The 14,719-nt window shown below is 41.5% G+C and overlaps 1 protein-coding gene across 2 annotated transcripts in view; it reads right to left on the minus strand.

The window, feature by feature from the left end:
• The window catches only part of nedd4a (NEDD4 E3 ubiquitin protein ligase a), a 247,880-nt gene that overhangs the window by 37,547 nt on the left and 195,614 nt on the right, over positions 1 to 14,719 (minus strand). Inside the window, exons 11-15 of one of the 2 annotated variants that reach the window (XM_059952531.1) lie at positions 13,772 to 13,957; positions 11,544 to 11,606; positions 9,178 to 9,297; positions 4,916 to 5,122; positions 4,035 to 4,112 (exon numbers count right to left, since the gene is read on the minus strand). In XM_059952531.1, coding sequence (XP_059808514.1) covers positions 4,035 to 4,112; positions 4,916 to 5,122; positions 9,178 to 9,297; positions 11,544 to 11,606; positions 13,772 to 13,957 — 654 coding nt within the window. The remainder of the gene's footprint in view (positions 1 to 4,034; positions 4,113 to 4,915; positions 5,123 to 9,177; positions 9,298 to 11,543; positions 11,607 to 13,771; positions 13,958 to 14,719) is intronic. The other variant, XM_059952530.1, reaches the window with a different exon arrangement.

The raw sequence follows: 14,719 nt of genomic DNA on the forward strand, positions 1-14,719 counted from the left end.
AGCTTCTGGCCTCTTGCAGTCATAGCTTTCATGTAACTTGTTGGGTTTCTGGTCAAGAGTGCTCCCACACTATTGATTTTGGGGGATTAGTTGGTTGTATTGAACGTCAAGAACAGGAGCTTCTATTCTTATTGGAGATCATCACTGCCTGTATATTTTATAGCACAAGTCCATGTCTAAGTCACATCCTTTTATGCAAGCATTTTGCTCCATTTTTCTAAGTGGCAGTTAGTACTCTCAACTCTGAACATGGAAGGAAAACAATCAATGATGCAATTGAAGATGGTAGGGATAAGGACATGGCCCTAAGGAATTCTTTCAGTGTTCTCTAGTGCTGAGGTGATTAACTCCCAACTATTAAAACCTACTTCCTTTCTGTTAGGTATGATGGCAATCATTGTACAAAGTCTTCCCTTTGACACCTACTGAACTCCCAAACCACACTGAATGACATTAAGGGTAGCCTAGTCACTCAGGCTATACCCCTTTGGTCTGTGGTTGGCCCAAAATCACCTTGCTGAGTTCTCCCAGCAAAACCCAGACTCAGCATCAGTGAGCAAGTTATTGGCAAAGAAGCACTGATTGATAGCACTGTTGATGAAAACCTCTATCATTTTGCTGGTGGTTGGTCCATAATCAGCTGGATTGCAATTTTGAGGTCTGTTTATGTGCACTATGCATCGATCAAAACATCTTTCAGAAAACCTCAGAAGAAAAATTGTAGAGATGCATGAAGCTGGAAAAGGCTAGAAAAGCATTCCTAAAGACTTGAATGTTCATTAGACACAGTAAGAGAAATTGTCTACAAATGGATGGAATTCAGTACCACTGCTGCTCTCCCTAGGAGTGGGCATCTTGCAAAGATCACACCAAGAGCACAATGTGCAATGCGAAAGGAAGTGAAAGAGAACCCAAGGGTAACAGCAAAAGACCTGCAGGAATCTCTTTGTTGTTGCTCAGTCATTAAGTCGAGTCCGACTCTTCGTTACCTCAAGCCTTCTTATTGGAAACTGCCTCTCTAAGATCCCCCAAGGTCATACACATTGTCTGAGTAATATTATCTACCCATCGTAGCCTCTGTCACCCTCTCCTTCTTTTACCTAACATGAGATTCTGCCCAAGGAATCCTGACTTCTCATGGTGGCCAAAATATTTGAGCTTTCATCTCATAATCAAGCCTCCTAGTGAGCAGCCTGATTGTATTTCTTCAAGTATCGACTTGTTGTAACTTCTTGCTGTCCAATGAACACTTCCTTCAGCATCCAAGTTCAAAGGCTTCGATTCTTTTGTATTCTGCCTTATTAGTAGTCCAGCGCTCACAGCCGTACATCACAACTAGAAATACCGTAGACTTGACTATACGGATCTACATAGACAATATTATCTCTCTGTTCTTCAGTATTTTATCTATATTTGCCATTGCTGCCCTCCCCAGAAGTAAGCGCCGTTTAATTTCATGGCCACAGTTACCATCTACAGAAATCTTTGAACCGAGGAAGACAAAGTCCATCACTGCTTCCACTTCCTTTCCAGTTATTACCATGGAGTCAATAGGGCTGGTCAACATAATCTTGCTTTTTAAAATATTGAGCAACAAGCCAGCCTTTGCACTTTCTTTCACCTTGATTAGGAGCTTCCTCAGACGCTCCTCACTTTCAGCCACTAGAGTAGTACCATCTGCATAGCTGTGGTTGTTAATATTTCATCCGGCAATTTTGATTCCAATACTTGAGTCCCCTAGACCAGCATTCCTCATGATGTGTTCAGCATAGAGATTAAATAAGTGGGGTGACAGTATGCAGCCTTGTCGTATCTCTTTCCCAATCTTGAACCAGTTTGTTGTTCCGTGTTCAGTTCTAACTATTGCCTCCTGATCTTCGTACAAGTTTCTCATAAGGCAGATCAGATGTCCAGGTATCCCCATTTCTTTAAGGATTTGCCATAGTGTATTATCGTCCACACTGTCGAAGGCTTTAGAGCAGTCAACAAAACATAGATAAACACTTTTCAGCAATTCCCTCGATTTCTGCATTATCCAGCATTGGTCAGCAATTTGGCCTCTGGTGCCTCTGCCTCATCTAAAACCAGCTTGTACATCTAGCAGTTCTCGTTCCATATATTGCTGGAGCCTTGCTTGCATGATCTTTAACATTACTTTGCTAGCAGGCAAAATTAGTGAAATTGTTTGGTAATTTGAATATTCCTTTAGATTTCCCTTCTTGGGAATTGGGATATAAACCGATCTTTTCCAGTCTAAAGGCCATTATTGGGTTTTCCAGATCTGCTGGCAAATTGCATGCAATATTTTTACAGCATCACCTTTTTAAGTTTTAAACAACTCAACTGTAATCCTGTCACATCCTGCAGCCTTATTAATGGCAATGTTGTCTATTGCCCATTCGACTTTACTTTCCAGAATGTCCGGCTCTAGATCGATGAGGGAGTCACTGCAGGTGCCTTTGCAGTTGGGTCTTTCCTATACAATTCTTCTATGCCTTCTCTTTTTGATGTCGTCTGTTTCTGTAAGGTCCTTCCCTTCTTTGCCTTTTACTATACTCATTTTTGAATGAAATGTTCCTTGATTTCTCTAATCTTCTTGAATAGATCTCTTGTTTTTCCAATTCTGTTAGTTTCTTCAACTTCTTTGCATTGCTTTTTAAGTAAGTTTCCTTGTCTTTCCTTGCTATCTTCTTGAACTTTGCGTTCAGTTGGAGGAATTTGCTACAGTCTCTGTTCATGTGTCCATTATAAGAAAAACACTGAACAAGAATGGTGTTCATGGAAGGACATCATGGAGGAAACCACTGATCTCCAGAAAAAAATCATTGCTGCACACCTTAAGTTTGCAAAAGACCACCTGGATGTTCCACAATGCTCTTGGGACCAGGTTCTATGGATAGATGAGACAAAAGTTGAACTTTTTGGCAGAAATGTACACCACCATGTTTGGAGGAAAAAGGGCTCTGCACACCATTATCAAAACCATCCCAACTGTGAAGTATGGCGGAAGGAGCACAATGTTTTGGGGCTGCTTTGCTACCTCAGGGCCTGGACAGCTTGCAATCACTGATGGAACAACAAATATAAAATTGTATGACATTTTACAGGAGAATGTCAAGATAGGAGTCCATCACCTGAAACTTAATAGAAGTTGGATGATACAACGAGACAATGATCTAAAACACAAGAGTAAATCAACAATAGAAATGGTTTAAAAAGAAGAAAATCCGTGTTTTGGAGTGACCAAGTCACTGTATCCCAGTTGAGATGCTGTGGCATGACCTGAAGAGGGCTGTTCGTGCAGGGAACTCAGGAAACATTGATGAACTGAAACAGTTTTGTACAGAGGATTGGTCTAGGATTCCTCCTTGCCATTGTGCAAGTCTGATCAGCAACTATAGGAAATGTTCGATGGAGGTTATTGCTGCAAAAGGAAGTTCTACCAGTTATTAAATACAAGGGTTCACACACTTTTTCCAACCTGGAATGGGAATGACTAAACAATGTGTTCAATAAAAACACTAAAAGTACAATTATATGTGTGTTAGAGGCAGATTGTGTTTGTCTATTATTGTAACTTAGATGAATATCAGATCACATTTTATGTGATTAATGTGAAGAAAGAACATTGCTTCCAAAAGAACAAGGAGTGCCCACTTCTATAGTGGAAGAATACATCTGTTACAGATAAAATGATGAGGATGAGGTCACGTAGATTTAGCCTTACTATGGGTTCACTCATAGTAAACTCATGCATATAGGTCTGGCAGCTGTGTCCTTCAGGACATGGCCAGCTTGGTCAGTGGTCATGCTTTCAAGTCACTCTGAGCAAGGGTCATTGGAATCCCCACCAGTAGCCATCCTGAGCCTTTCCTGCTTTCACTACTATTCGACATGGTGCAGGACAGATTCATCAGCTGAGCAAGCACAGTACATAATAATTAGGAGGAGTTTCTTTAAATATACCAAGGGAAAACAGGAGTTATTTACCCCCTAAGACATTGAACTGCCAAAGAAAGAGGAGTTTAACTTACAGGAAGTGGACCAAGATCTGAAGGATCTAATGGTGGTCGTTGCCTCATATGAACGGGAATCTTCAATCTTGGGTCTTCCTGGTTATAAAATTAAAGGACAGAATCGCTAAACAACACTCAACTAAATTAGAAGTTGTAAGAAATAGTTCCTTCACAAGTCTCACTTAAATCACATTTCTAACTTTAGTGCTTTTATTATACTTATTTGAGGAATTAATACATGCTTGATCTGGAGCATTTAAAAGGAACTTTTTTTTTAAAGAGGACCTACCCTCAAGTTCAAGATCATCCTTCAGGTCATTCTCTTTGACTAAGCTGTTAGTAATCCCTCAGCTCCTCCGGTTCCCTAGTTCAGTTCTCCCTATCACAGCTCATTAGGAAAGCCCATGTTGCTTTGATCAGATTTTGTCATTTATTTCTTCACTTTACATACTAATTTGGTAAAGCACCCCATTTCCTTGTCAGAAGTGTGTTTAAATTGGAGCAACAAATGGAATGCTGGAGGAATTCAGTGAGCCAGGCAACAAAGACAAGTCTTCTCATTCTATGATCAGTAGAAGCTGGTTTACATGCAAAGATTTGAACCAGTGTAGATGTTATCCTGTTGTAAGATGGCCATTAAAGCATACACAAATCCTAAAGTCTGGAACTATGGGGATGAGAAACTGTAGGGTCTTTGTATCCTGAAGCAGCTCCAGTATATCGCATTCCTGCTATATTCAGATACAGAGTTAATGCACATCTGTAAGGGAAGTTGTGGTGACACTGCTTACAGTCAACTTGTATATGAAGGTATTTCAATATATGGATTATTAAAAACACATTATCGACCCCAACAAGAGCCATAACTTACTCTTGACACACAAAAAAAGATTCCTTACCCACGTTGTAGTTTTAGTGTTATGATCAATGAAGAATGGTCTACCATTGGCACCAGATCGGATTTCCCATCCAGGAGGCAGGAAGCCCACCTCATTTTTTCGCTGATGGCCTGGAGAATTTTCTGGAGAATCCTGAGGGGATGCTGAGTGAGGAACGTAAACAGTGGGGTTTCGACTGGGCTTTGGCTGCACTGCCTCTCTGGTGGTCTGTACAGAAAGCACACAAAGATACTTACTGCAGTTAAATGGGGAGACGAGGCAAATTATTTCATCAGAAACCCATGAAAGAGTAAAAGGGAAGAAATGTAGTTTCTTCAGTTTTTAGGCTTTGGCCTATTTTTGTAGAAAACACAAAATTGTGAGGTTTATGGGTATAAAGGAAAAGTTCTATCATCTGTATCAAATATAGCTCTCTGAATCAATTCAAGTCTGATTCAAACCTTCAATCTACATCTAAATATTACACAAAAACTGGATGATATTGTCTTGGCCGATGTGTACAAAAAGTTAGTAAAAAAAGTGAGTAGAGCACTTGGGTATGATAAACTAATATAGGTGAAGGAAGGTTGAAGAAATTCATTATGTCACGCACTAATTAATTATATACCAGACTGAAAAATGACACTCTGGAAAAAAATCTAGAAGCTATGGCACTCACGTTTTGATGAAACAAACAAGCAATCTCATCATGTGTTTTCTGCCATTTGGAATACAAGCGACAAAATTAGATAAAATGTCTGTTGGAACTGGACTGTTGAGCTAGTAACTCTAGTCTCTTGCTCCACATATTTGTTTATAGTAGTTTCTGCAAACAGAAAACCCTAAAGGCACCTGTTCAAGCTTCACCCTGCATGTAGAGAGTCCGGTAATCTGTGAGCTAGCATTGGAAAACAAAATGAGGAAAGCAGCCAGATTGCTTTTAGAATTAATGTTTTAACTAATGATATTCAAGGAATGGAATCTGCCAACTTCCTACCTTTGATTGGCATGTAATTCAGATCCATAAAACATGCCATTCTCAGATGGTCCTTGCAAGTGCTCAAATCATCCATAAAGGTACAGACCAGGAGTTCCCAACCTGGGGACCCTGCTTAATGGTATATGTCTTAGTATAAAAAAGGTAGGAAACCCCTGTACAGGAAATTAGGGAAATGATCTTGCCAACATCACTCAAATCTTGGAAGAGGATTTCTCAACTGAGGTTCCGTGGAACCCTAGGGTTCTGTGAGAGGTTGCTAGGGGTTCCACAAGAGATCACGATAAAAAAAATTGTTTTTTGAACTTTGCGCTAGCGCTCGCAGTAGTCGACAGTGACAGAGCAGCCCTGTTAGCAATCTCATCAGAGGTCTCTCTGCCCAAAATAGCAGTGCGCAGTAGGACCATGTTCATTTGGTTGAGTCCATTCTCAGTTTTTGACGTGAGATAAGGGAGGCTGTTGATAATTGGTGAGCACTGTACTGCACAGAGGGGATGATGATAGGCTGATGAGGAGCGTTAATTGCATTTTCCAAGCATTGAATGGACTCGCCTAACTTGGGCCATGATGTCAGCCTCACCACTCACCCCCCCCCCCCAAAGTTTTTGTATTTTTTGCCGTTTTCTCAATTAGTCATTTATTATGCCATTCATTTTATATTTATTGGCTCCTGTGTTTTACAGACGTGTCTGATAGACCAAATGTGGTGATTTTTGAAGAGGAGGTGTGAGATGGAAGAGGAGGATTCCAGGCCTAGGTCAATTCTGATAAGGTTACTGAATAAGAATTACAATCTTCAAAAGTCATTTCACTGCACTAGTGCAAGAACAGACACAAAAATGTCTGTCTTTAAAATGAAAGCTACTTATCAATGGGTTTTATAAGGACCAGTGATCCAAGTTGTCCTATTCCGTTGTGACTAATCTGTGGCAAACAAATTACAGATGTAGTAATGGCTCCAGCAAAATTGAAAAGGTACCTAACTAAAAATCACAGCTATACGACACGTAAAAGTGCTGATTATTTTAAATGGCTATTGGAATCTCAAAGCAGAGTAAAGCTTTTGTTAATAAAGTCACAGTCAGTAAAAGAATCAGGAAACAAGTTGTTTAGTAGCAGAATTTGTTACCCAGAAAAAGAAATGTCACACAATTGGTGACAACCTAATAATACCAGCATGTTAAATTATAGTGGATAAAATACTAGGGGCAAGATGCACTATGATAAATTGAAAAGGTTTCACTCTCAAACAGTATGATAATTCAAAGTATTGATGTCATGTCACATGATGCTGAAGAGTTTTTCTGTAATAAACTAAAAAACTAATGGCTTCTTGATCCAGGTTGATGAGTCAACAGATTTCAACAATGAATATCACTGTTGTTGCATTTATAAGATTTGTAAATGATGGTGAAATTCAAGTAGACTTTGTCTGTTGCAAAGAGCTGCCCAAAACAAGCAAAGGACAAGAGTTATTTAAGAACATGAGAAATAGGAGCAGGAGTTGGCCATCTCGTCCATCGAGCCTGCTCCACCAATCAATATGATCATAGCTGATCTGATCATCACCACCTATCTGCCTTTTCCTCTATTCCCCTACTGTGCAAAAATCTATCCAACCTTGTCTTAAATTTATTTACTGAGGTAGCCTCCACTGCTTCATTGGGCAGAGAATTCCAGAGATTCACCACTCTCTGAGAAAAGTATTTCCTTCTTATCTCCGTCCTAAATCTACTCCCCCGAATCTTCAGGCTATGTTCCTTAGTTCTAGACTCAGCTAGCAGTGGAAGCAACTTTCCTGCCGCTATCTTATCTATCCCTTTCATAGTTTCATATGTTTCTATAAGATCTCCTCTCATTCTTCTGAATTCCAGTGAGTACAGTCCCAGGTGACTCAATCTCTCCTCATAGTCTAATGCCCTCACTTCTGGAATCAACCTGGTGAACCTCCTCTGCACCACCTCAAAATCCAGTACATACTTCCTCAAGTAAGGAGACCAGAACTGTGTGCAGTACTCCAGGTGTGGCCTTACCAGTACCCTCTACAGTTGCAGCATAACCTCCCTGTTCTTAAATTCAATCCCTCTAGCAATGAAGGACATCATTCCATCTGCATTCTTGATAGCCTGCTGCACTTACAAATCAACCTTTCGTCATTTATGGACAAGCACTCCCAAGTCCCCCTGCACAGCAGCATGCTGCAATTTTTTACCACTTAAATAATTGTCATCTCTTCCACTTTTCCTTCCAAAGTGGATGACCTCATATTTACCAACATTGTACTCTATCTGCCAGAACCTTGCCCATTCATTTAACCTATCTATATCTCTCTGCAGTCTCTCCGTATCTTCCAATCATCAACAAACTTAGATACACTACACTCGGTCCCCTCTTCCAAATCGTTAATGTCTATCGTGAACAGTTGTGGACCCAGCAATGACCCTGCAGCAGCACACCACTCACCACTAATTAACAACCAGAGTAACACCATGTATCCCAACTCTCTGCTTTCTATTAGCTAACCAATCCTCTATCCATGTTAATACATCACCCCCAACTCTATGCATCCTTATCTTATGGATAAGTGTTTTATGTGACACCTTATTGAATGCTTTCTCAAACCAAGTAAACAATGCTCATCTTTTCCCCTTTATCCACTGTGCTCACTAAATCCTCAAAGAACTCCAGTGAGTTTGTCAAACAGGACCTGCCTTTGCTGAATCCATGCTGCATCTGCCTGATGGGTCCATTTCTTTCCAGGTGCCTCACTATGCTTAATGTTTTGTCTTCGTATCTGGAAACAAAAGGTCTGTCTTGGAGGAATCTGTACTGATGGTGCCCTATCGATGGTTGGCTCCATGAGAGGTTTTGTCACAACACCCTGTTTACTTCAGTGAGGAGCTAATGTCAAAAACGCTTGGAGGTGCAATGAAAAAAGTTCTGGATGATGTTAAAAAAATGGTTAACTTTATTAAAAAAACAAGTTCACTCAAGAATGTTTAAAAAACTATGTGACCTAGAATTTTAAAATCATAATCTAAATCTAATTCTAGAATTTTAGATAATGTGATTAAGATGCTTAATACTTTTGCTTATTCTGTTGAAAAAATACAATGCTAAATCACTTAAGGACTTTGTCAGACTTCCTTCTGAGGCTGTGATTAACCTCAATGCACAGCCAAGATTCAAATAACAATTGTTTTTACTGCAGCTCTCAAAAATGATTAAGTAACTAAACCTTTTAGTTTGCATGAGTGTGCTGTATTTAATTATAAATACAAATTACCTGCATAACAGGTCTTGTCCAACTTGTGGTTCTGTTATTGTGGTTGACGTAGTAAGTTCTTCCTTTGTCATCTTTCTTTTCTTCCCAGCCTGGTGGTAACCCAACTGAAGTAGGTAAAATCTACCGGATGCAACAGATCAAACACAATGGGTTAATGAAGACTACCAGAAAGAAAGTCATCAATAGAGATAAAAAGTTCTGTTAAACTTAGTCACATAACAAAAATCTTGATGCCTTGATTTGAACACATGCTTTAAAATATCAGTGTCTGAAAACAATCTTGTTTAAAAAAGTTTGACAGGACTACTTAACTGCTATGATACAATTGTACAAAGAATGAGCAGAATGGAGAATGGAGCCTAACTACCTGACTAGGCCTCCAGCACAGGTTACAGCTTTGGGCTTAAAGACATTGTAAGCCCCTCACAGTTGGGTTGGGCCAGCTCTGCATCTTAATGCTGGTAATTGTGGTGATAGTGAACATATGCTGTGCACCCAGGGTCATCCCCTGGACAATAACATTTAGGGTGATTGTCAGAACAGCTCAGGTATTGAGAGAATTACATATGATCGGGCTTGAGTAAGTTTTGGATTGGCTTCGGTTCATTAAGAGAAGTTTCTGTAGAGTGGTGGTTCCGAAAGTGGGCTATATGCCCCCCCCCCCCCCCGGGGCAGAGGTTTTCTAAGTGAGCGGTAAAGATAAAAGGGGTGGTGGGGGGTGCTTGGTAGCAAGGGGGTAGCTGAGAGAGATTACACACTTAATTCAGGAAATGAATTACTTATCATAAGTATTTGACCCTCAGTGCCTCATAATCAATTACAATGATTACATAATCACCTTGTCTCTTGCTAACCCACCATTCTCTTAGACTTTGTTCAAAGTGCATTATAGTTATACAAAAGGAATGTGATATACTTTTATACTTGACAGATCTAGACTGAAGCAACACACACAAAATGCTGGAGGAACTCAGCAGGCCAGGCAGCATCTATGGAAAAGAGTAAACAGTTGATGTTTTGGGCTGAGACCCTTCATCAGGACTGGGAAAAAGATGAGATGTCAGAGTAAGAAGGTGTGGGGAGGGGACGATGAAATACAGGGTATTAGGTGATAGGTGAAATGGGGAGGGAATGAGGGGTGAAGTAAAGGGCTGGGAAGTTGATTGGTGAAAGAGATAAAGAGCCATTGAAGGGGGAATCTGATAGGAGAGGACAGAAGACCATGGAAGGGAAAGAAGCACCAGGGAAAAGGGTAGGGAGATCAGCTGAGAGGGAAATGGGAATGGGGAAGGGAAAGGCATTAGCAGAAGCTGAGAAACTGATGTTCATGCCAGCAGGTTGGAGGTTACCCAGACAGAATACAAGTTGTTGCTCCTCCAACCAGATTGTGGCTCATCATGGCACAAGAGGAGGCCATGAAGTGACATGTGTTTCATTCAATAGACTGAAGAAATGGTGCTTTGTTTTCTGGGCCCAGTCTGTGCATATTGCCGTTCACTACTGTAGTACAGTGATAGTACAATTCCCATGTTCTAATCATATAATCATAGTCATATAGTTTCTGAGAATTAGGGTATGGTATTCAATAGGGTAAAGTTCAGAATTTGCCCTTTCTAATGATCTTGACTGTATTTCTCCAGCCCATGGTCCAACTGATTTATTGCTGCCCCACTTTAAGTACCTTCAGGTTTTGCCTGAGCTATTATAACATCATACTTTTTCCTTTACTGATTGTAATACTTGAGTTTGGACTTAAACAATTGGCTATTGTAATTATTTGTCACTGTTTTGAATTTGCAGTTCCTATTTTCTTTTGCTGTGCATTGTAAATCAAAATACTTTATAGTTTTTATGTAATGGCTGGAAAGGGAGAGTGGAGTGCTAGAGATGACATCCCACCCTTTCTGTTGCTTTTCATTCACTGCAAGCAGAAACTCAATTCAAAGATCTCACCTCTCCAACCCTGTCCTATTCACCCATCACTCTTGAGCACATGCACCTGTACTGGATCCCACTCCAGCCCGACCCCAACCTGCTGTTCAGTCCTTTTGTGTCCTCACCCTTCCCGTATGTAAATACCTCCTGCTTAGAATTTTTTGAACTTTTCAAGAACTGATCTCCTATGCAGCTTTAATTTCCACACACATTCAACCAAGTTCTAAATTCTAGAAGTCTCCCCTAAATCTAGTCAGAGTTGTACAGCACAAAAACAGACCCTACAGCCCAACACATCTGCTGCTTGTTTTACCTATCTACACTAATCCCATTTGTCCGTGGCCTCCTGTGCCTCTGTGTCTCAAGCATTTGTCTAAAGGTTTATAAGCTGCTTAGTAGCTTATTGCTTTAAGGTTGCGTTGAATACTTACAACAGGCAGCACGGGCTGTTCTTCTAGAGCAGTCTGTGAACTCCCACGTCTACTGGAATGACTCTTAAGAAAGAAGAGCAAACATGTTACATTTCTAATGAGTTTAGAACTTTAGCAAGGGTATTACTTAGCACAATAGAATCTCAGACGGTCCAAAACAGAAGTGAAGATGAAAGTGAACAAATGTCTTTTCGAAGAGATCAATTCAAACCCGACCAATATGGCACTAAATGAGTGTGGCTAAATTAATGCCTAATCATGCTGATTTTGTCTCAGTCATGGAACATCTAGCAGTCAAGTGTCCCCCATTTTGTCTGCCACCATCCTGGTAGCAGTGTACGTTCCACCTCGGGCCACCCGAGGAGCTCAGCACCATGATCAGCAATCACAAAACAATGCCCTTGATCCCTTTTCACTCACTGCAGGGGATTTCAATCAGGCCAACCGAGAAGTTTTAACAACTATCCCCTGTGGAACCAGAGGTGCCAACACACTTGACCGCTGTTATACGAGCATCAAGAATGCCCAACATGCCAACCTGTGCTGAAGTTTGGAAAATTCGACCATCTGACTGTACTTCCACTGGCAGAGACTGAAGACCGCAGGACAAGTGGTGAGGACCAAGAAGGGGTCAAGAAAGGTGGAAGAGTGCTTACAGGACTGCTTTTAGTTGAACGACTGGACAATATTCACGGACTCATCTTCAAGTCTGAATCAGTACTCCATAGTTGGCGCCGGCTACATCAAGACCTGTGTGGATGAGTGTGTGCCTTCAAGAGTATACAGGACATACCCAAACCAGAAGCTGTGGGTATGATTAACCAGGATATTCATAGCCTGCTGAGGGCTAGATCAAGCTCAAGTTCAATTGTCATTCAACCATACACAAATATAACCGAACAAAACAGTGTTACTCCAAGGCTGAGGTGTAAAACACAGTACCAAGAGTCATTCATAGCACAAGGCACGCAGCACATACAAGACAGCAGTAAAATACACAAAAAATATAAATTTTTGAGTCCATGAATGTTACAGCAGTTTGCAAACACCATGCGGCTTGTCTTCTGCAAAGCCAACACTGGAGGGCAGTACCGACCCCATCATGGACGCTGCACCACACCTCCTCTGGTGTAGTGCACCGGCTCCTATGCCTCTCCTCTGGGCAGCTGTGAACAGGTAGCAGCGTGGTCTGAGGCCTAGTCCTTGGTATGACCAATAGAACTGTCGTCCGCCAATACAACAGTGAATCAGACTTGCAGTATTCCACATTACCAACAGGATCTTGTGAACAAAGAAAAGCGACCAAGACAATCACTTTCTGTTAGGCCACACACTGCCTTTGCACACCAACACCATCTGATACAGACAGCAGCACTATCTGCATCAAGTTTTTTGGCACCAAGGATTCAAGATCGGTGACACAGAAGTCCAAGAAGTCCAGAAGTACAGATATGACTTACAGAGGCTATTTTAAGAGTGAAAAAACAATACCAATTGAAGTTAAAGGTGGAATCCGATGCACGTCAGCTCTGGCAGCGTTTACAGGCTGTTACTTCCTACTAGGCAAAATCTAACATCCTGAATGGCTATGATCCTGAATGGCCCAGATGAGCTGAATGTATTTTATGCACGCTTTGAAAGGGAGAATAAAACTACACCTGTGCAAATCCCTGCTGCATCTAGTGACCCTGTGATCTTTGTCTCGAACCATTTTCAAGAGGGTGAACCCTCACAAGGCGTCATGCCTTGATGGTGTACCTGGTAGGGCACTGGAAACCTGTGTCAACAAACTGTCGGGAGTGCTCAAACACACCCTGAATCTCTCACTGTTGCTGTCAGAGGTTCCCACCAGCTTCAACAGAGCTCCAATCATACCAGTGCCCAAGAAGTGCAGAGTGAGCTGCCTCCCAATTGCACTCACATCTACTCTGATGAAGTGCTGTGAGAGGTCGGTCATGGCCAAAATCATTGCCTTCCTAAGCAAGGGCCTGGACAGCTGCATTGCCTGTCGCCACACTAGGTCAACAGAAGATGCAATCTCACTGGTCTCCGCTCAGCCGTGGATCACTATGTCAGACTATGACAAACAGGAAATATTCATTTAATTCAGCTAAGACAACCCTATTATACAGGAAAACATCAAGGATTCCAAGCACTTGAAATTTCTACAAAGCTGAAACAAAACATTAAATCACAATGATATTTAAAAAAATCACTACTCTTCTCACCGAGCTGGTACTGCGATGGTCCACAGCTGTACACCCAGACGCCTGAAATCGCTGATTAAGTTCTTCTGCAAGTTGACTTTGCAGGTCGAAGGTTGAATTTTGTCCAATAGGCGTATGAGGTGGTGGGGGTGAATGGGGATTGCAGCTGTTAAATGCAGTTTCGTCTTCAGTAATCAATTCCCACCCCTGCAAAAAAAATATTTAAACAAAATTTACTTTAGTGCAGGGATCGTTAAGAGCACCAAATTTCTTAGTGTTCACCTGGCAGAGAATCTCACCTGGTCCCTCAACACCAGCTCCATAGCCAAGAAAACGAAGCAGCATCTCTACTTTCTGCAAAGGCTGAGGAAAGTCCATCTCCCACCCCCCATCCTCATCACATTCTACAGAGGTTGTACTGAGAGCACCCTGAGCAGCTGCATCACTGCCTGGTTCGGGAATTGCACCATCTCGGATCGCAAGACCCTGCAGCAGATTGTGAGGTCAGCTGAGAAGATCATCGGGGTCTCTCTTCCCGCCTTTACAGACATTTATACCACATGCTGCATCCGCAAAGCAAACAGCATTATGAAGGACCCCACATACCCCTCATACAAACTCTTCTCCCTCCTGCCATCTGGGAAAAGGCGCCAAAGCATTTGGGCTCTTACGACCAGACTATGTAACAGTTTCTTCCCCCAAGCTATCAGACTCCTCAATACCCAGAGCCTGGACTGACACCTTACTGCCCTATTGTCTTGTTTATTATTTATTGTAATACCGGCACTGTTTTGTGCACTTTATGCAATCCTCAGTAGGTCTGTCTCATTTTTACTGTGTACTGTACCAGCAGTTGTAGTCAAAATGACAATAAGAAGTGACTTGACTTGGTAACATTGCAATGTTAATCAAGTCTGTGCTGAGCCATTAATCTGCATATCCCATCAACCTGCAATCAGATCATACCCC

The sequence above is a fragment of the Hypanus sabinus genome, chromosome 28 (genome assembly GCF_030144855.1).
Source record: "Hypanus sabinus isolate sHypSab1 chromosome 28, sHypSab1.hap1, whole genome shotgun sequence".
NCBI lineage: Eukaryota > Metazoa > Chordata > Chondrichthyes > Myliobatiformes > Dasyatidae > Hypanus > Hypanus sabinus.